Genomic DNA, 21,186 nt, shown 5'->3' with positions numbered 1-21,186 from the left:
TTTAGGGTTTAAGGTTTTAGGGTTTATATAAACTATATATTTTATTACTTTATATAGTTTATGCATAGTGTTTCTATAAACTATATAAGTAATTTACTTTATACATATATTTTATATATACTATACATAGTTTATATACATGTAATATAAGTTACATATATAGTTTACATGTATACATATACTATAGGTTACATATATTGACTATTGTTTATTTACTATAGGTTAATGTTACATATATAATTTATATAAACTATTGTTTATATAAAGTTATAAACTATATATGAATTATCAACTGTCTATACATATATAGTGTATAAAGTTTAGGGTTTCTATAAACTATATACTTTATTACTTTATATAGTTTATGCATAGTGTTTCTCTTTCTCTCTCTCTCTATATAATCTATAGATTACTCATATTAGTTAACATACATATATATACTATATTAATATAATTTATAAACTATATATTTTATATATTTTATACATATATAGTTTATATATATGTATATATATATATATATAGTTAAAAGTAATTAGAATGTATACAAGATTAAATTGCATCGAATTGAAAATTCAAGAAGATATTTACAATTAAACCATGACTAAAATGAAAGAAATTAAAAATCAAATACAAGTGGAAAAATGATGATTGTTGGAGGAGCATGAGCCTAATTAACCCAAAATATTTTGTTGGACAATATCATTAGCGCCAACTTCCCAATTTTTTTTATTCTCTTTAAATTTCTCAAATTCCTCTAAATTCCCAAATAAAATCAAAATTGTTCACAAAAAAAAATATTTCTTTTAAAAAGCTTTCTCCTACCACTCACTTTGAATAATATATATATATATATATAAATTATAATTTATAAACTATATATTTTTTATCGTTTATACATATATAGTTTATATATATAGTTCACATAAACATAATTTATATATATAGCTTATAATAATTATATAGTTTATAATATAAATATAGTTTATATATAAATTTATATTATATATGTATATTATTTTTTCAATTTTTAAATGAATGCAATTTACTATATTTTTCATTATTTCTTTACATTTTGTATTTATTTCGATTTAATCTTTTTGTGTTTTTTAATTTATTTCAATTTTATGTCTTTCACTTTTATATGTATTCAATTTATTCCCTTACCTATGTGTGTTGTTTAATTTATATTTTAAGATTTTATTTGTAATTTTACATTTCTTTAATTTTGTCATTAATTTTATTTGTTTTTTACAAAATTGATCTATGAATATTTATTTTTCTCTTATTTTACTCGAAATCATATACAATTACAACTTCCAATTCAACAATCACGAAATATGACAAAATAATTAATCTAAAAAAATAAAACGACCCGACCTGAACTCAATCCGTATCCGATAAACATCCGACCTGAATTTTATCTGTCAATGTTGTGACCCGATCTGAACAAGATCCGACTGAAGTCAACCCGAACATAAATTAACCTGGTCTTTATCTGCTTCGGACCTGAATTGTTTTTACATGAACTGATATTGATCCAAACTGAAAATGACCCGACCTGAACCCGATCTGGATATGATGTCAAATCAACCTGAAAATAATTCGAACTGATTTGACATGACCTGAACCCGATATGGTATCAAATCAACCTGAATTAACATGTAACAGATTTTACTCGACCTGTCAAGATCCGACTAAAACCTAAATTACCTGATTTTACAACCCTAGATGTAACTATTTTTTCCCGTTTACATATTAAATTACAAATGGTGTAATGATATGGATTTTTTATTTATATTATTATGAAATAATAAAAGTTAAAAATGAAACAAAATCTTCATCCTATCTCCATTAAATAAAATAAAATCCTCACCCTCACCACCATCGTCAACGAGGGTTCAACGCTTACTTCGAATATTTAGTGCCATGTTTCGTACAAGTGTTCATATTAGCAGTTGAAAGGGGGGAGGGGGGGAAGTCGTTGGCCTTAACAAATCGAATCATATCCAAAGAATCAAATTAGATGCACCATTGCACAAATTTCTTCCTGACTGAGGCTAGTGAATAAATAAGCAGTAAACGTTAAAGGATACTGTTTTATGTTTCTGTTGTTGAGCATATAAATATATATACACTGATTAATCAAAACTATTAATAAAAAATTATTATTATTCTTAAAATAGATATTATTTTATACTTACGTGAATTAATAAAAAAAAAATACATGAGGAATGTAGATGGACACCATAGATATTTGACAATCAAATCCTAACCCAAACCAATTTAAAAATTTCAATTATAAAAACCCAAAATAAAGATGTGATTATATGAAGCCTCAGACAGCCAGTGAAATTGACATCAAAATAAATGAAAATTCAGTCGGTAATTCCAACTATAAAAACAAATCCTCATAGGCTTCCACAAATAAAAGAATAAAAACTGTAATCGCCGAAAACGGAACCGAGGACTACAATTAATCAGATCCACAGGTTCCTATCAGCGGGCGAAACATGATATTCATTTCGGTCCGATAATAGCATCGCCGGTCACTGCTCTTTGGCTACAGACGACGTGGCATCGGACCCAACACTTTAAATCAAACAAAAAATAATTGAAAGAAAAATCAGAGAAGAAACCCTCAGAGACCCGTTCCAAATCACGCACACAGGGCAACAAGCTTACAGGAAGCCCCGGAATACCCGGCCATCCATCAAGAACCTAAGAACAAAAATCAGAGGGCTGAGGATTGGCGGATGGGAAATCGGAAACATTCCTTAGCGTGTTGCCGCTGCTGATTAAAATGTCATACGGCACTTCCTATCTATGGGAATTCTTCCTCATCGGGATTTCCAATTTAAAACCAAAAACACTGAAAGAAGAGAAAGAAAGAAAAAGGTCCGCGGATAAACCCTAGAATTACACATTACTGGAATGAAAACAGTTTAGGTAGGTATTTATAGGGAGCGCTGGAGCGAAACCCTACATCTCTGAATTGGATTTCTGTGGACTTATTAAAGAGGAGACTGAAACTCAGGGATTAGGCTAAATTTGCTAACTTGGGCTTATTTTTCATATTTGAAACAAACCCCAAATGGGCTTCAAGCTTGTTATTATTAGGCCCAAAATGCTTGTGGTAGGTGATACAACCCCGCCACAATTATTTCCCTATGTTTAAAAGTATTAACCAATAATCAATGATATACTATGATGAGATACTAGATTGCTTAAATAAAATTAAGAGCTTAAATTTTGTTGTTACAAATAAAGTAAACTGAGTTGAGAAGATTATCTCTATAATGAGCCTCTACAAAACCTGATTTGAAAAAAATCTTAATGTTATAAATAAAGTAAACTGAGTTAAGAAGATTATCTCCATAATGAGTCTCTACAAAACCTGATATGAAAAAACTGACCAATAGATCAAATATTAATAGTTAGACAAAATTAACTAATAAAGTTCTTATTTAATTAATATTTTATTCTTTAACCAAGTTCAAACCTTTCACTTTATTGGACTTTGGTTGGAATTAATTAAAAATAAATCATATTTGATGTGTTCTTTTAAGAATGGAATTAAAAATTACAAACATAAATATATAAATATTAAAAATAATGCTAAGTCAAAGCATTGATAGACGTAGTACTTAAATATTCTTCCATACAAAAAATAAAAGTAAGCTGAAAACAAGTACGGGTTTATGCCTTCTACCTTGAAGGTCGCTCGTTGCTTTAGCTCCATTAGTGAACAAAAAAGAGAGATCTAATGTCATTGCTAATGGCTATTTTATTCGGATTTCTGCATAAACAATTTTAAGAACTACTAATGAAGGCTGCAACTGATTATGGTGCATTGACAGCGGCTGTTACTGATTTCCAATGGAGCCAGAACTTTAAGGAGCCATTATTTTCCTTTTTACTGTTTGTATAAAAAAATTGTTAAAATAAACATTTTTATAAAACCAGCAAACTAAATTCAAGTAAACATTTTTATAAAATCTTAAAAAAAACAAATCACATCAAAAGCAACCAATAATCACTTATAGGATAGCTAAAAGGTGCTAAACAAAGCCATTAAAGCTAAGGTGTAACTTAAAAAGGAAGGTCCAAATCCCATCTCATTAAGCAAAACAGCATCCATAAAAGGCTCTAGAAGAAAGAGCTGGATATTTCAGAACCAGACCAAGTTCATAACACCCCGTGGCCATATGTCTATATATGCAACATCTACATAATCAGACAATAATTGTGACCTTTAAGTGCTAAGAACAGTAAGCTAAAACATGCCTTCAGACAAATGAGAACATTGTGAAAACATTTGTTCCACCGGTTTGGTGCAGCATTGCATCGATCTCATCACCATCCTCCATTTCCAGCTGAACCAAAAAAGAAACAAACAGGAATTTTCATTATGCGTTTGAACATATATTCAACTCATTAATACAGCTGGTTGTTAGCTTAACAGAGAGAGAACGGAATGATACCTCATCAGGAGTTTGCTCGCCTCGAAGGCGGCGGCCATCAAACAAGAAGGCAATCGAGTTGAAATCCACAGACTGTCTATCACAATATGCATTCATAAGCTTCTTCAGTTGTGTGCTTCTTTTAATCCTGAAGAAAACTTCGTTCCCGTCCTATACTTGTCAGGCAAAAAAAATTGATGAATTTGGTCCAAATTAGAAGAGGAAGCATTAGTCTGAGAAGTCATTATAAATCTCAAATTCAATTCAACAGCAAGAGAACCTTAACCCAAGATAGTTCGGAAGATGATCTGATTTGCAATATATATATCATTCAATAGTAAATTAACAAAGTTGGAAACCCAGAATTCTGTTTAGTTGATTCAAACTGTAGCCTTTAAAAAGATGGTTTCAAGATAGATAAGTCAAATGAAGGTGTGTTCAAGGCCGCAACAAAAACCCCAAAATTATTTGAACCTTGACGTTACTAAGCCCCATAACTTGACAAATAATTAACATCACGTTACCCATACCTCTCACTTTTATGTGTTTCCAAATTGGATTAAAATAAATAACAAGCAGCACAAGAAGACTAGAAATAACTTCGAGATTGATGTTGTACAAATGGGAGGTATGTATGCAAATTTGTCAGCCAACTTAAAAAGACTTCAAGAAAGAAAATTATAAAGAAGCCAGCAAAGTCAAAGTGAAACAATGGTGTTTCGTTCTGCCAAGGAAAGGGTGTCATTATCACGTAAACAAAAGAATCAATGAGAATGAAAAAAGCAAACCAAATAACATATCCTAAACATCTTAGATGAACTAGAGAGACAGTATCTGGCTTTGGTTTGCTATACAAATAGCAAGAGCAAAATGCCCATTACGTTAAAACCAGTTAACATTCATTTTATACTACCAATATACTTGAAACATATAACAAAATGACATTGAAATTCACAAATACCTATAAGTACTCCGAATTCACCATTACACAGGATTCAACAAATCCATATCATGAAATTTATAATTACATGTTTATTATGGTAAATTTTAATACTAATAGAAACATACATTCATTCGTTTTTTTTAAATATCAGGTTACCGAGGCCAATCTAAACTCAAAAGCATGCAAAAACCGAAAAAAAAATTAGCATATAACAAAAGAGGATGGGCAGAGTGAATAGGGTTTGAAATAGATAGATAACCCGAAAAAAGAATTACAGAAGTAACTTAAATTTCAATTGTTAAACTCCATGAAAAAAATAACAGGAATTACAAATATCAAGCTTTAAATCTAGCCAATCGCAATCACGTCAACATCTTATTTAATCACAAAGCGAAAGCATCAAACACATAAATTACAAAATAATAATATAATAATAATTTTTTGAATTATGAAATCAATATTGATCCATATTAGCATACTTCTCTATGTGGCGATGAAATTTTTTTAAAACAACCAAACAAACAAATTAAACAGAAAATTGAAGAAAATTTATCTTCCAATATTAAGTGAAAAATGAGAATTTTAAAGACCTGGCCTTTGACTTTGAGGTTGATATGGGCGGCAGTTTGGTCGCCGGCCTTCTTATCTTCCTCTTGCGGTTCCGACATCTTGTTGTTGTTTAGGTCTCATCAGCGATTTCTGGTTCCGATTCTGCAATAATTCGATTCTTTATCGATTATAGAATTAGGTTTTCTTTTCGATATATCTGATTTCACTTTGTTGCTTAATATCAAAATAAGTGCTCAAATTATTCCTCTTTTCTGAAATAGGTGCGTAAATTATTTTTTGATTCACCCGATACCTAACATTACCCATTCAGATGCCCGAGCTATCAACGGTATTAATTCATTTGTTAAGTGACACGTGCCACAATCTGATAATTTTAAATTTTTTATTTAAAATTAAAAATTAAAATTATATATATATATATTAAAAAGAAAACATAAATTTTGAAATAAACCGAAAACTTTGAAAACATTCATTTCAACCCCTAAACTCATGCCGACCACCATCTTTTGCCATCGACGAAGCTCCACCCGACATCCCCTCTCCCCAATGACCAAAACCTCTATGAAATCGTGACTGGTCGACAACAAATCAAAGTTTTATAACCCGCGAACCATATGATGAATATCACAATCCCACACAATTCTAATGGTCAATCAATGAAAACTACGACGACATATGAATAGGAGGATGATAGGGACTATGTCGGTGGCGGTGGTCGTGGTCGAAAAAGACAGCAGTGGATTAAGATTAGGATTTGGGATTTTGGGATTGTTTTATATTATAAGAAAGTTTTTTTTATAAATATAATATTTTAATATTTTTTTAAAAATAAATTTCAAAATCACTAGATTGTGACACATGTCACTTAAAGGAGTAAATTAACGTCGTTGACGGTCCGAGTACCTAAATGGGTAACATTTATAATGTTAGGCACCTGAATTAATAAAAAAAATAGTGTATACACCTATTTAAGAAAAACGATATAGTTTGAACACTTATTTTGGTATTAAGTCATGTTTTGATCAAGACACCAAGCTATTGTTTTTTAATCTCGAATTTACAAATTTAATGGCGTGTTAAATTATTACTGGAGCAATGTTAACTTTGTGAGATAAAAATTATTTTGTCTTTTTGATCTTTAAATATTTTTATTTTAAATTTTAAATTTAATATTATTTTCGTTTATAATCTTTCGATTATGTAATATTTCAATATTATACTACTAAAAAAAACCACATAATGGCACATATTCTTATGATCAAAATTTAAAGTTCATCAGTTAGTGAATTATTGAATTTTCATATTAAATTCTATTTTATCTTTTATTTTAGATATAAATAAAATTATAATTTAAGAATAATATTAATATGTACTAATGGAATCTTAATTTGATTGGATAAATGTGATAGAACCAAACTATAACAATTATAAAATCAAATCAAGATTTAGTCATGTCAAATCATCAGAAATAAAATATTAGATGTGGAAATGTATTACAATTAATTGATATGTTGAAATCATTGAATCTTTCTTTGGTTTTGATCTTCCAATAAGATAAAATTCTCTTGAGTACAAACTTTCTGAGGGGATAAAAGAAAATATGAGATTTTCTATTTCTTGGGAATCATAACTCATTTATATAGCTGATTTAAGAATTAATTTTTGTTTGTACTAATAAGTTTCTCTCGCATCAAATTATAAATATAACTTCAATTATATATATACTTTTATTTCCGTGACACTTCTAATACCTTATGATTTTATAACATATTTGGTCACTTAATTTATGTTATATTTTATGATAACAATAAACATTATAAATATGTGTTCATAATTATGGATTTTAATCTAATAATCTCCCACTTGGGCAACATATGTTTCTTGATAAATGTATAACTGTATGATCTCAAAATTTGTTATCATGCAAAAGGTATTCTATAATAATCTCGTCTATCAACTATATTCATAAAAGATTAAAGTGGCTTTTACCATATCAATCATGACTAGACTCCATCAATGGTCACGTATACAGACACATTCAAATGACATAGATCAATCATGGAGCATAGCATGGAAATTAAATGCAATGTGAATCACACATGTCTATTTCTAATTGATCCTCTTTAAACATTAGCGAGATCAAATTTTACCAAAATCAGAGTGTTGATAAACCAAAACAAACTTTATTTTTACATAAAATAACCTTAAAATAAATATCCTTAAACTAAAATAATTGATCTTATGTTTAAAACAAACGAGCATTTTTAAAGTTACAAACTCCCACTAAAACTGAATATCCTTATGTGATATTACACTCGTATGAGTAGTGTGCTCATGAAAGACCTAGGTTGACAAATTCTTTAGCAAACATGCAGTAATAAGTTTGTACCAACATGCTCTATAAACACATAATTACTCTGATTTTTCTTTAACAACCAGAAACATAATGTATGTATCCTTAGACTTTAAGGTGTTTCTATTGTATATAGAATAGAGTATTGCAACTTAATTGTCACAAAATAACTCACGTGGTATTTCTTATCAATCCATAATTAGCAGTTCATGTGACAAAAATTTACATCCACATTCTAATAAGCCAGAGTTCATAAACATGGTGATCTTTTTCTTACTAGACCTTCGATATGTGAGCATGTAATATTTTTGTTCTTAAATGTATCGTATCAATCATTTTGGCTGCTATCCAATGATTCATATCCAAATTACTTAAATATCTGTTTAATATCCTAAAATTATATGTTATGTCCAAATGCGTATGAACCTGAGTATACATTAAACTCCTTATTTATTTTTGAAGCATAAAGAACCTTTAATATTTCCTTAGTTTAATAATCATCCTTAGGGCGTTGATTAAGACTAAACTTGTTTTCTTTATCAATAAGGGGTATTATTTGGTTTACTCCCACTGCACTTACAATATATACAGTTGTTAACCAAATTTATCTCAAACGAGATAATCACTTGATGAAATGTGCTATACAATTAACGAGAGTAATACTTGAACTTATAAATGGATTTCTTTAATTTTTATATCATTTGACACAATTATCTAATTGCATCGTATAAAATATTTCATCAATGTTACCATTGAGAAACACAATTTTGAAATCCAACTTATGTAACTCAAATTCAAATATGAGCAACAAGTATCACAATTATCCTGAAAGAGTCTTTCAATGAAACCAAAAAGAAAGTTTATATGAAATTAATGCATTTTGTAACATCCCAAACTACGGGTTAGTAACCAAATTGTAAAATTTCATAATTTGGTGATTAAAATAGAATAGTTGAATAGTTCAATGATTTACGTGGAGATATTTCCTGAAAGTTGTTAGTAATTATTAAAAGAATTAAAGGGCAAAATGGTCATTTGACTTGGAAATGATAATAAAATGATATATAGGCATGTGAGGATAAGGATGAGGAGATATTTTCTCCACTTCATCTTCTTCTTCTTCATGTACGAGAGAAAGAGATAGCCAAGCTTACAAAGGTAAGTTTTCAAATTTGTTGATCATTTGTCGATTTAAAGGTTGGGTTTTGATCATTAGATGATAACTAAGCTTAAGGAAAGCTTAAGTTATCTTAAAATCAAAAGATGGAGAAGTTATGAAAGATTAAAGAAAATGAGTTTTTTAAGTGAATTTTTGGAAAAGAGTTGATAAGTTGAATTTGAAACTAAATTTGACTTGTCATCAACTTAATTAAGAGATATGAAGTGATAGAATTGGATTTAGAACATCTTGAAATTTTTGTATGATTATTTATTTCCATATGAAAGATGGAATTTTGAGATTAAAGATGAGATAAATTGATATAAATGAGTTTAAGCATGTGTATGTGAGTTAAGGATATGAAAGGGGTTGAAATATGACACAATTAAATTAGAAGGAAGTAATTTACGTGCATAAATGGGAATTCTGGACTAGTGTGCATCAGTACACATTCAACATGTACCGATGCATCAAGGGTAAATTTCCAGAAATTATTCAGTGTGTATCGATGCATACAGGTAGGCATCGATGCATGGAAATTTCGAACCTAATTTGGGTATCGGTGCATCGATACACTCCTAAAGGAAAAGCTGAAATTTGGTTTATTAAATTAGCCTGAGTTATTAACATCAAGTTATAAGGTTTAGGCTTCTGATAATCGTCTCAGAAATTATGTTTATGTAGATATTGAGCCTAAACAAGTTCCAGAATTAAGATCGAATCAAAGCAAGGTTAAGGTGAGTGCAAATGCATAGCATGATTATAGTAGTATATTCAGTTCTAGACTTGTGATAAGTCTAGATTTAATACTTTGATATATGATTCATTTCATATTATGAAACATGATATGAGTTCATACCATATATATTATGTGACATGAATATGCAGGAAAAGTTATATGTGATATGTGATAAAGGCACGAAAATGATATGTCTATGAGATACACTATTGATTCTTATGTGTGCATGAATACATGGAAATGATATATGTTATTATATGTGACATGATCTACATGCTTACATGTATATGCGATAGGTGATAATGAACTACCAGAATATGAGAAATAAAATAAGCTATGTGATAAGGATATAGAGAATGAAATGAATGACATGAAATGTATGTATGCTTGATTATATGAGTGGATATGTTCTTGTAAATGTTATATGGTTTATGTAAATAAATGGAAAGGTGAGATAAAATAAGTAGTATTTATTGATAAGGTAAAAGGAGATTATGTGTCAATAAGTTATATGAGGTGAATGATATAATAAGAAGCTATGAGATCAGAAGATGTGGGTTTATGTGATATGAAAGTGTATATGTGAAATAACATGATAGGTGATAAAACGTGAGCATATATGAATATGTAATATGAATGTGATATATGTGATTTATATGAAGCATATGAGAACAAGAGATGATAATGATTTACATGTCATATGAACACAAGAGAAGTGTTATAAACTAAGTGACAAATGATTATGAAATCATATGAAAAGTGATATGAATTACATGAAAGAAAACTACATGATTATATGCACAAGTGATATGTGACAGAAAAGAAGAGATATGTGTTTATAAGAGAAATGATATGAATAAGTGATGTGAATATGTGAACTGTTATAAATGATAAAGCCCATGTTATGTGATATGAGAGCTAGGGGTATAGTTGGCATGCTAAGGGTCGAGAGTTTACCTATGTTCTTCGGGATATATGGACTGTTTACCTATATTCTTCGAGACATATAGACTGTTTACCTATGTTCTTTAGGACATATGGACTGATTACCTAGGTTCTTCGGAATCTATGGACTGGTTCTTCGGGATATTTATACGAGCTGTGGTGACAGCATAGTGGTGCACAACCTCAATGTACTCATATACCTTAAGTTATCAAAAGTATACATGGGCTAATACATGATCTTTAAATATAATAAATTACTTGATATGATACTATGTGTGCTCTGTTATAAAATGACATGGAAGCCCGATGGTGAGTATAGAAAAGTTCAGTATATGCTTACATGATATAAAGGAATTAGTGATAGTAATATGAGTACTGATAAGTACTATTAAGGGTATATGCTTTTATATGATATGATAATATTAATTGTTTATGCATTGATATGAGTAGAGTAATACCATATGTTTTCATGCCTCACTAAGTCAACGACTTAGCGTGTGATTGTTTCACGCGTAGGTTCTGAGAAGATGAAGATTGGTAAAAGTTATGCAAGACAGGTCAATTTCTCATTTCCAAATATCAGATCAGAAAAGAAATGTATATAATGTATTTTGTAATAAAGATATTGGTTGGCATGTAAATAAATGTTTAAATCTGATATGTTCTAATCGGTTTTGTAAAATCATATGATTGAGTTTTGTAATGATTTAAATGTGTATATGTAAATGGTAATTTTATACGAATGAAAACTTAGATTTTTATGAATTTATACATATTTTGACGAAGTTACTGTAGCAGTGTATCGATGCACTGTAGCAGTGCATCACAATTTATATTCGAAAATTTTCACTGGCCATGGTACTATTCACGGTACTGTTGATACCATATAATACTGTTCATAAATATGTATTTTTTTTTTCAAATTTTTATAATGAAGCATAATTTAATAGTATTTTATTGTATTTTCTTAATATAAGTTCAAATGATTTTCTATATTACAAGAATATTATTTCAAAAAGTCAATGTGACATCTCAGACTCGTATTCGGGTCAGATACGGGTTGGGGTGTTATATTTAATGGTATCATAGCTATGGTTTAGCCGATTGTAGGCTAAAAATGAAGTCAAAAGTGTTTTAAAAAGTATACATGCCAACACAAAGTGAAAAAAAATCTGATCTGACAGTGTAAGGAGTGTATTGTCTTGCTAATAGAATTAAAATGCTATGTTATATTAGATGTATGATCATAAGAGCTTCCAAAGTGAAATACAAGGCGATAGACATGAAGGCAATAGCAATTCACCTGCCCTGGCCAGGCAGGGAGAAGAGCGAATACCTCAAGGAGTGTCTGTATAAGATTAGAGAATATTTTATGATGTAGAATGATATTCTGATGTGTTTTCAATTTTATATTTGTTTAACTCATAGAATGAATGTATCGAAATAGTAAAAAGAGTTAAGAGCACCTGAGTTCAAGAATGCTGTAAATCTGGATTTGGTTATGTATTCTGATCATATAAATATGATGTATACAAGGAAAGAAGTATTTGTATAAGATTAAGGAAGAAATTATCAGTACAAGAGATGATAAAGGAAGATGTTTTGTATAAATAAAGAGAATTATCAAAGTTACAAAGATGCGATGAAGATCGCTAATCAGTGATAAGTATAAGCGATATGAAAAGAGTATGAGAGCCAGAAGAAAAGATGTGATATATGTTACAAGGAGATTTTGATTTGTGGATGAGTAAAGAGATAAGGAAATTAAATGAAAAATGAAATTAAGGGGTTAAGTATGATAGATGTTATATGGAAGTGTAAATGATAAATTCGATATAGAAATACGAAAAGTGTGCAAGATGATGTGAAAAGATTGTTTGACTCCATAAAGTATATGTTTAATCACAATTAAAGAAGATTTAAATTTGTGTTTTGGTCAAATGATGATGGAATAAAAGTTTGATATTGTGATAAGTAATTAGAGATTAATGAAGAAATAGATTGATTTATGATATGGAGTGATGAGAATGAATATTACTGTCTACGTGATGAGTAACATTATATGAATTTTAGAAAGATCAAAGGAAAATGTAGAATCACAGAAGAGAAAAGAAAGAAATGGATGAGGTTACTGGTTACTGTTTATATGATAAGCGACAATAGATGAATGAATAAAGGAAAAAGTTAGTTGAATAACTAAAGGAAGGAAATATTAAATAAAAGAAACAACATGAGAACATTAGAAGATATGTTCTTATCAATGTGTGCAATGAAAATTCGAGGACGAATTTTCTTTAAAGGATGGGAGATTTGTAACATCCCAAACTACGGGTTAGTGACCAAATTGTAAATTTTAGAATTTGGTGATTAAAGTAGAATAGTTGAATAGTTCAATGATTTATGTGGAGATATTTTCTGAAAGTTGTTAATAATTATTAAAAGAATTAAAGGGTGAAATGGTCATTTGACTTGGAAATGATAATAAATGATATATAGGCATGTGGGGATAAAGATGAAGAGATATTTTCTCCACTTCATCTTATTCTTCTTCATGTACGAGAGAAAGAGAGAGTCAAGCTTGCAAAGGTAAGTTTTTGAATTTGTTGATCATTTGTTGATTTAAAGGTTGGATTTTGATCATTAGATGATAAATAAGATTAAGGAAAGCTTAAGTTATCTTAAAATCAAAAGATGGAGAAGTTCTGAAAGATTAAAGAAAATGGGGTTTTTAAGTGAATTTTTGGAAAAGAGTTGATAAGTTGAATTTGAAACTAAATTTGACTTGTCATCAACTTAATTAAGAGATATGAAGTGATAGAATTGGATTTAGAATATCTTGAAATTTTTGTATGATTATTGATTTCCATATGAAAGATGGAACTTTGAGATTAAAGATGAGATAAATGGATATAAATGAGTTTAAGCATGTGTATGTGAGTTAAGGATATGAAAGGGGTTGAAATATGGCACAATTAAATTAGAAAGAAGTAATTTACGTGCATAAATGGGAATTCTAGACTAGTGTGCATCGGTACACATTCAACATGTACCGATGCATCAAGGGTAAATTTCTAGAAATTATTTAGTGTGTATCGATGCATACAGGTAGGCATCGATGCATGTAAATTTCGAACCTAACCCATAGTGCATCGATACACTCCTAAAGGAAAAGTTGAAATTTGGTTTATTAAATTAGCCTGAGTTATTAACATCAAGTTATAAGGTTTAGGCTTCTGATAATCGTCTCAGAAATTATGTTTATATAGATATTGAGCCTAAACAAGTTCCAGAACAATCAAAAAATTAGGATCAAATCAAAGCAAGGCTAAGGTGAGTGCATATGTATAGCATGATTATAGTAGTATATTCAGTTCTAGACTTGTGATAAGTCTAGATTTAATACTTTGATATATGATTCATTTCATATTATGAAACATGATATGAGTTCATACCATATATATTATATGACATGAATATGTAGGAAAAGTTATATGTGCTATGTGATAAAGGTATGATAATGATATGTCTATGAGATACACTATGTGATTCTTATGTGTGTATGAATATATGGAAATGAGTATATGTTATTATATGTGACATGATCTACATGCTTACATGTATATGTGATAGGTGATAATGAACTACCAGAACATGAGAAATAAAATAAGCTATGTGATAAGGATATAGAGAATGAAATGAATGAAATGAATGACATGAAATGTATGTATGATTAATTATATGAGTGGATATGGTCTTGTGAATGCTATGTGGTTTATGTAAATAAATGAAAATGTGAGATAAAATAAGTCGTATTTATTGATAAGGTAAAATGAGATTATATGAAAATAAGTTATATGAGGTGAATGATATAATAAGAAGCTATGGGATCCGAAGATGAGGGTTTATGTGCTATGAAAGTGTATATGTGAAATAACATGATTGGTGATAAAACTGTGAGCCTATATGAATATGTGATATGAATGTAATATATGTGATGTATATGAAGCATATGAGAACAAGAGATGATAATGATTTACATGTCATATGAACACAAGAGAAATGTTATAAACTAAGTGACATATGATTATGAAATCATATGAAAAGTGACATGAATTACATGGAAGAAAACTATGTGATTATATGCACATGTGATATGTGACAGAAAAGAAGAGATATGTGTTTATAAGAGAAATGATATGAATAAGTGATGTGAATATTTTCGGAATCGTCTTTCGGTTGGGCCCTGAATTGGGCTTCGACTTGGATTAAATGAATTAGATTCACCACCGATCTTTTATTTTAAGATAAATGGGTAGATCGGATACCTTATTTCTTACCTGATCTGCGTCTTGCCAGTGATGTGTCGGATTCGGGAGTCGGTTACAGTCAAGGAACGGTTAGCACCCTTGAACTGCCCTTTTGGTACTATATAATTTCCAGTTGTCTTTAGTTAAGAAAAATGTAACTTTAAATTGAAAGGTAAAATAGCGATCCGAATTACTTACCTATGATTGATTGAACGTAGACTCTTAAAAAGACTCAAATATTAAGTTAGAAACAAAAAGCTGAATTGAATTAAGATAAGAAAAACAAATAATAAACAAAACAAAAAAAATGAAAATGATAATAACATGAATATGAGGAAAACCAATGAAATAGAAAAATAAAAAAAAACGTGAAATAAAATGAGAATAAAACAAATAAAACAAGGAGAAAATAGAAAAGAAACGTAAACCAAAAATGTAAAAGAAAAAAAATAAAAAAGAATATAAGCAATATACCTATAGTAAGATATAGTACTTAACAAAATAGGTGAAAAATAGTAAAGATATATATATATATATATATATATATATATATATATATATATATATATAAAAAAAGTAAATATATATACATGGATATATAACAAACACTAGGGCTAACATAATATATATATACAATATATAACAAGGAAATAATAATATTAAAAATAGTAATAATAATAGTTATAGTAAAAATAAATAGGGATGGATAAATAAATAAAAATATAAAATAACAAAAAAGTAAAAATAATCATAACAGGACCAAATTGGAAGGAAAACCAGATTGTAGGGTCAAATTCGAAGTCAAGCGAAGGGCAGAATGAGAAATTATGAGGATAATGCACGTTTTAAAAATCAAAGGGACTGAAATGAGTATTAACCCTATTTAATTGGAAAACGCGCGGGTCAGAGCCTCGGGTCGGGCTAACACGCGGATCCAATGGGTATTATGGGTCGAGTATTTAACTTAAAAAAAATTAAAAACTTCATTTTCTCTCTCATTTACACGAGAGCCTCTTTTGTTCTCCCATTTCTCTCCGCCTTGTTCTTTATAAACGAAGAACACAGATGACATTTTCCAGAAACCAGCCGTTAGCCTCCTCGCGCCGCCTCATCGCCGCTGTTGAATGACGACGGCTACTGTTCATCGGCGGCAAAACCCGATTTTTTCTTTGTTTTCCAAATCTTTTTAAATATAGTTTTCAAAAATCAAAATATTTTTTTATAAAAAATGAGCCTCGGGGGCTAGATCTACAAAAGAACATCCCGACCAAGCCCCTCCGTTCATCGGCTAAAAACGCTCTCTTTGGGTTTCTTTCGAACCAAAGCACAACAAAGATACAAGACAAGAAAGAACAACATGCAAAGTTATGAACTTTTTACCTTTCTTTTCGAAATATTTGCAAGAAACCTTCTAAATGACTCTGAATGTTTGGTTGTGATTTGCTAGTAATTTTTCTTGTATTCAGTATGAAAATCCGTAGTGTTATAATGGGTTCTGATTACATCTATTTATACTCTAAAAAAATAACCTATTTTTAGAGTCCTAACATGATTACAACACTGATTATTCTCTATCTTCGTGGGTTGTTTGGTGAGATTGGTGTTGCAACTGCTTTTAGATAGTTGGCGTGAAATGCGGCCGAGGGAAACGTGAAGGACAAGGGGTATTCAGTGTGGAGGAGTCTTCAGCGTGTGATGTGGCATTGGGGTGAGAACCGAATGAAAAGCTAGGGTTTTTGGAAACCTTTGCGTGTTGTGGACCGTTAGATCACACCTTGATCCAACGATTTCCATTGTTGGGGGCTGGGAAAAGAGTGGAGTGGGCTAGGGTTTCTAGAAACCCTAACTTGTTGTGGGTTTAGACCATTAGGCGTTGTTGGGCCTGATACAAAATGTAAAATGTGTTAATAAAATAATAATATTTATGTACTATATAAATATATGTTTATTTCAGTCACAACAAGTGTGTCTACAGCTGCCCTTCGTTATGAAGTTGAAATTGGCTCTGAAATTATGAAGCCCATTCGTCGTGAAGTTGAGCCCCGAATGGCACGATATCCTCCGTCGTGGAGTTGAAATCGTGGATGTGTGGGTACGATATCCTCCATCGTGGAGTTGAAATCGCGGATGGCCCCTTCGTCGTGAAGTTGAGCCTTGACTTGGATATCCTTCGTCGTGAAGTTGAAATCCAAGTATTGTATGTTGCGGGTGGACATGATTCCCTTCGCCGTGAATTTAAAACCGTGGATGACCCCTTTATTGTGAAGTTTGACTTCGAGCTAGATATCATTCTTCGTGAAGTTGAAATCTACTCTCTAGCAAATTGTGTCGTTTCGAGTCCAATATCCTTCGCTGCGAAGTTGAAATTGGCTCTAGATAAAACCTGAAAAAGTTATGCATATATGTGATGCTATGAATGCAATGTTCTTAGGTGTGCCCAAAATGCATATGCAACATATGTTATCTTGGGGCTCTGGAGAGAAATCTCAATCTCCAGTTGCCTGTCTGGAATCTTAATTCTGGAATCTTGAAATTCTGATCCCTGGTCTTGAATTCTTCAAATGTTAAAATCTGATGTGTAGATTTTGTTTTTTTATCCTTGATCCGGGAAATACTTCTCGAGCATCTCAAGTATATGCATGAGCCTTGATCGGCTTCTGGGTACCTGTACTTTTCAATGAATCTTTGTACAGTAATATGCGATTATCTGTTGCATAAGTAGATAAATCATTGAGTTTACGTTCAATTCAAGATGCTCGAAAGGAATTGATTTAGAGAAAAAGATTGTCTTTATTAATAAGGGAGAAAAAGAACAAATAATACATGACAATCATTTTGGAAAACGAATACATGATGAAGTATAAAATCTCGATAATGTGGGCACTTCTGAGCTGAAAAGCCGCCAGGTGACTTTGAACACAGCCTTTGCCAAGGGATCTTTGAAAATGCGACAACGTTCTAGAGAGTGCAACCTTTCTCCGACTTGTTGAGTTTGTAGGAGATTCAGATGCCGGGATGCTTCCACTGTCTGGATTTCTTGAACTGATATCCAAATCGCCCTTTCGGGTTTTCAATTTGGATCCATCCTTGGTTGCAAGACGCCCTTTGTGGGTTTTCATCTTGAACTCACCTTATTTTTCTTTTCTTTTTCTTTTGTTCTTTTTCTCTTTTTTCTTTTTTTCTTTTTTCTTTTTTTCTTTTTTTTTAACTTAGGTCGTCATCTCGGGTTTTCATCCTAAGCGAAGTACTTTTTGACTGCATCCGAGTTGATAGGATGTGACAGTTCAGGTACGTCCATTTCAACCAGTATAAGGGCTCCCCTGGAGAAGGCCTTTTTCACGACATAAGGTCATTCCCAATTTGGCATCCATTTTCCTCGAAAATCTTTCTGGACTGACCAATTTTTTTTAGTACCAGATCTCCTTTGCGGAATATTCTCGAGCGCACCATTTTGTCATGTGCTCGGATCATTCGTTTCTGATAGATTTGACCATGATGAATGACTTTCAGTCTCTTTTCATCTATCAGGTTAAGCTGATCATATCTGGATTGTACCCATTCTGCATCATCCAGTTTGACCTCTGTCAAGACCCGGAGCGACGGAATCTCTACTTCAATGGGTAGCACTGCTTCCATTCCATAAGCTAGTGAAAATGGAGTTACCCCAGTTGAGGTTTGTACCGAGGTTCGATAAGCGAACAAAGCAAAAGATAACTTCTCATGCCAGTCTTTGTAAGTTTCAGTCATTTTCTCCACTATCTTCTTAATGTTTTTGTTTGCTGCTTCTACTGCTCCATTTATCTTTGGTTTGTAAGCAGTGGAATTGTGATTTTTTATGTTGAACAGTTCATAAGCAGCATTCATCATTTTGTTATTCAAGTTTGTAGCGTTATCGGTGATGATCCTTTCAGGTAGACCATACCGACATATGATTTCTTTTTTCAGGAACTTGTAAATAGTGGATTGAGTGACACTGGCATATTATGCAGCCTCTACCCATTTCGTGAAATAGTCAATCGCTACGAGAATGAAACGGTGATGATTCGAAGCCTTCGGATGAATTTGCCCGATAACGTCCATGCCCCACACTGAGAAAGACCAGGGCGACGTCATTACATGAAATGGATGAGGTGGAACATTGATTTTATCTCCATAAATCTGACATTTATGACATCTTCTAGCATAGTTGATGCAATCACTTTCCAGCATGGACAAAAAATATCCGTATCTCATTATTTGTCTTGACATCATATGTCCATTTGCATGTGCTCCACAAACTCCATCATGTACTTCTTCCACTATCATTTTTGCCTCTTCAGCATCGGCGTACCTTAACAGGACTTGATTATGGCTATTCTTGTATAAGACCTCTCCGTCAAGGACGTATCCAGCTGCCATCATTCGAAGGGTTCTCTTATCAGTTTCGGTGGCTTCTTCTGGATAACTCTGATGCTTAATATACTGCAGAATATCATAGTACCAAGGCTTAGTGTCTTTCACTTCTTCAATTTGGTAACAATGAGCCGGGTACTCATACGACTGCATGTTGATTGATATCATTTCAGACTCCCCGCCAGCCTTGAATGCGGCTGACAAGGTAGCTAAAGCGTCAACCATTTGATTTTCTTCTCTAGGCACGTAGTGGAAGGTGACTTCATCGAATTCTTCAAGCAGATCCAATATTAGCCTCTGATATTCCATCAGCTTTGTATCCTTGGTTTCCCATTCTCCGCGAAGCTGATAGATTACTAACGTTGAATCCTCGTATATCCGCAAGGTCTTTATGCTTTGCCCTAGTGCAGCTCGGATTCCCAAGACACAGGCTTCATACTCTGCCATGTTATTGGTGCAATCGAAGTTCAGTCTACTGGTAAATGGGTAGTGATTCCCTTCTGGAGAGATCAGGACCCGATGACATGTCCTAATGCATTTGATGCACCATCGAAATGCATTTTCCAGGAACTATCCATTGAAGTACTCGCTTCTTCTAAGAATATAGCCATCAATTCTTCGTCTGGGAAGTCAAAGTCCAAAGGCTCATAATTCTCATCGGTTCTACTTGCCAAGAACTCCGATATGGCACTTCCTTTGATTGCTTTTTGGCTTAAGTACTCGATGTCAAATTCAGACAAGAGCATATGTTATCGGGCTAACCTTCCAGATAGGGCAGGTACACCCATAATGTACTTCAGGGGATCTAACTTGGAAATCAGCCAAGTGGTATGATACAACATGTATTGTCGGAGTTTTTTTGTAGCCCAGACTAAAACACAACAAACTTTCTTGATAGGAGGATATCTGACCTCGCAATCGGTGAACTTCTTGCTTAAATAGTATATGGATCTTTCCTTCTTCCCGGATTCGTCATGTTGACCTAGGACACACCCCATGGAGTTCTCGAATATGGAAAGATACAAGAACAGAGGTTTTCCCAGGATAGGGGACATCAGGACAGGAGAGTGAGATAAATACTCCTTCACTTTCTCAAATGCAATTTGGCATTTTTCATCCCACGTTCTAGGGTTGTTCTTTCGGAGAAGACGAAAGATTGGATCACATTTGTCGGTTAACTAAGATATAAATCGTGCTATGTAATTCAATCTACCTAGAAAACCTTGAACCTCCTTCTGTATTCGTGGGGGAGACAGATTTTGGTCGTGGAACAGGGTCACCATAGCTCTCTGATATGTTGCCCCATCATTCTTCA

At 31.7% G+C, this 21,186-nt stretch overlaps 1 protein-coding gene and 3 non-coding genes across 5 annotated transcripts; all 4 read right to left on the bottom strand.

The window, feature by feature from the left end:
- Window positions 1–2,330: 2,330 nt before the first annotated feature.
- Window positions 2,331–2,421, bottom strand: LOC120146467. The gene has a single exon (XR_005518225.1). It is a non-coding gene; the product is annotated as a small nucleolar RNA snoR77Y (small nucleolar RNA).
- Window positions 2,422–2,440: 19 nt separating this feature from the next.
- On the bottom strand, window positions 2,441–2,587 carry LOC120146469. The gene has a single exon (XR_005518226.1). It is a non-coding gene; the product is annotated as a small nucleolar RNA snoR2/U65 (small nucleolar RNA).
- Window positions 2,588–2,784: 197 nt separating this feature from the next.
- On the bottom strand, window positions 2,785–2,849 carry LOC120146470. Its single transcript, XR_005518227.1, has one exon. It is a non-coding gene; the product is annotated as a small nucleolar RNA U49 (small nucleolar RNA).
- Window positions 2,850–4,096: 1,247 nt separating this feature from the next.
- Window positions 4,097–20,462, bottom strand: LOC120146452 (small ubiquitin-related modifier 1-like). Of its 2 annotated transcripts, XM_039160002.1 has the most exons (6): window positions 20,458–20,462; window positions 19,236–19,238; window positions 5,997–6,074; window positions 4,485–4,634; window positions 4,288–4,376; window positions 4,097–4,253 (listed from the first exon to the last, which is right to left on the bottom strand). In XM_039160002.1, exons 3-5 carry the CDS (start codon window positions 6,072–6,074, stop codon window positions 4,290–4,292), a joined length of 315 nt encoding a protein of 104 aa, XP_039015933.1. In that variant the 5' UTR covers window positions 19,236–19,238; window positions 20,458–20,462; the 3' UTR covers window positions 4,097–4,253; window positions 4,288–4,289. The 2 variants fall into 2 exon arrangements, with proteins under 2 accessions (XP_039015933.1, XP_039015932.1); XM_039160001.1 differs by lacking the exons at window positions 19,236–19,238; window positions 20,458–20,462 and having other exon boundaries at window positions 5,997–6,143.
- Between the last annotated feature and the right edge of the window lie 724 nt (window positions 20,463–21,186).

The sequence above is a fragment of the Hibiscus syriacus genome, unplaced genomic scaffold (assembly GCF_006381635.1).
Source record: "Hibiscus syriacus cultivar Baekdansim isolate YM2019G1 unplaced genomic scaffold, ASM638163v2 tig00110926_pilon, whole genome shotgun sequence".
In the NCBI taxonomy this organism is placed as follows: Eukaryota; Viridiplantae; Streptophyta; class Magnoliopsida; order Malvales; family Malvaceae; genus Hibiscus; species Hibiscus syriacus.
The sequence above is the reverse complement of the archived record's forward strand: the minus strand, read 5'-3'. Positions and strand labels throughout refer to the sequence as shown.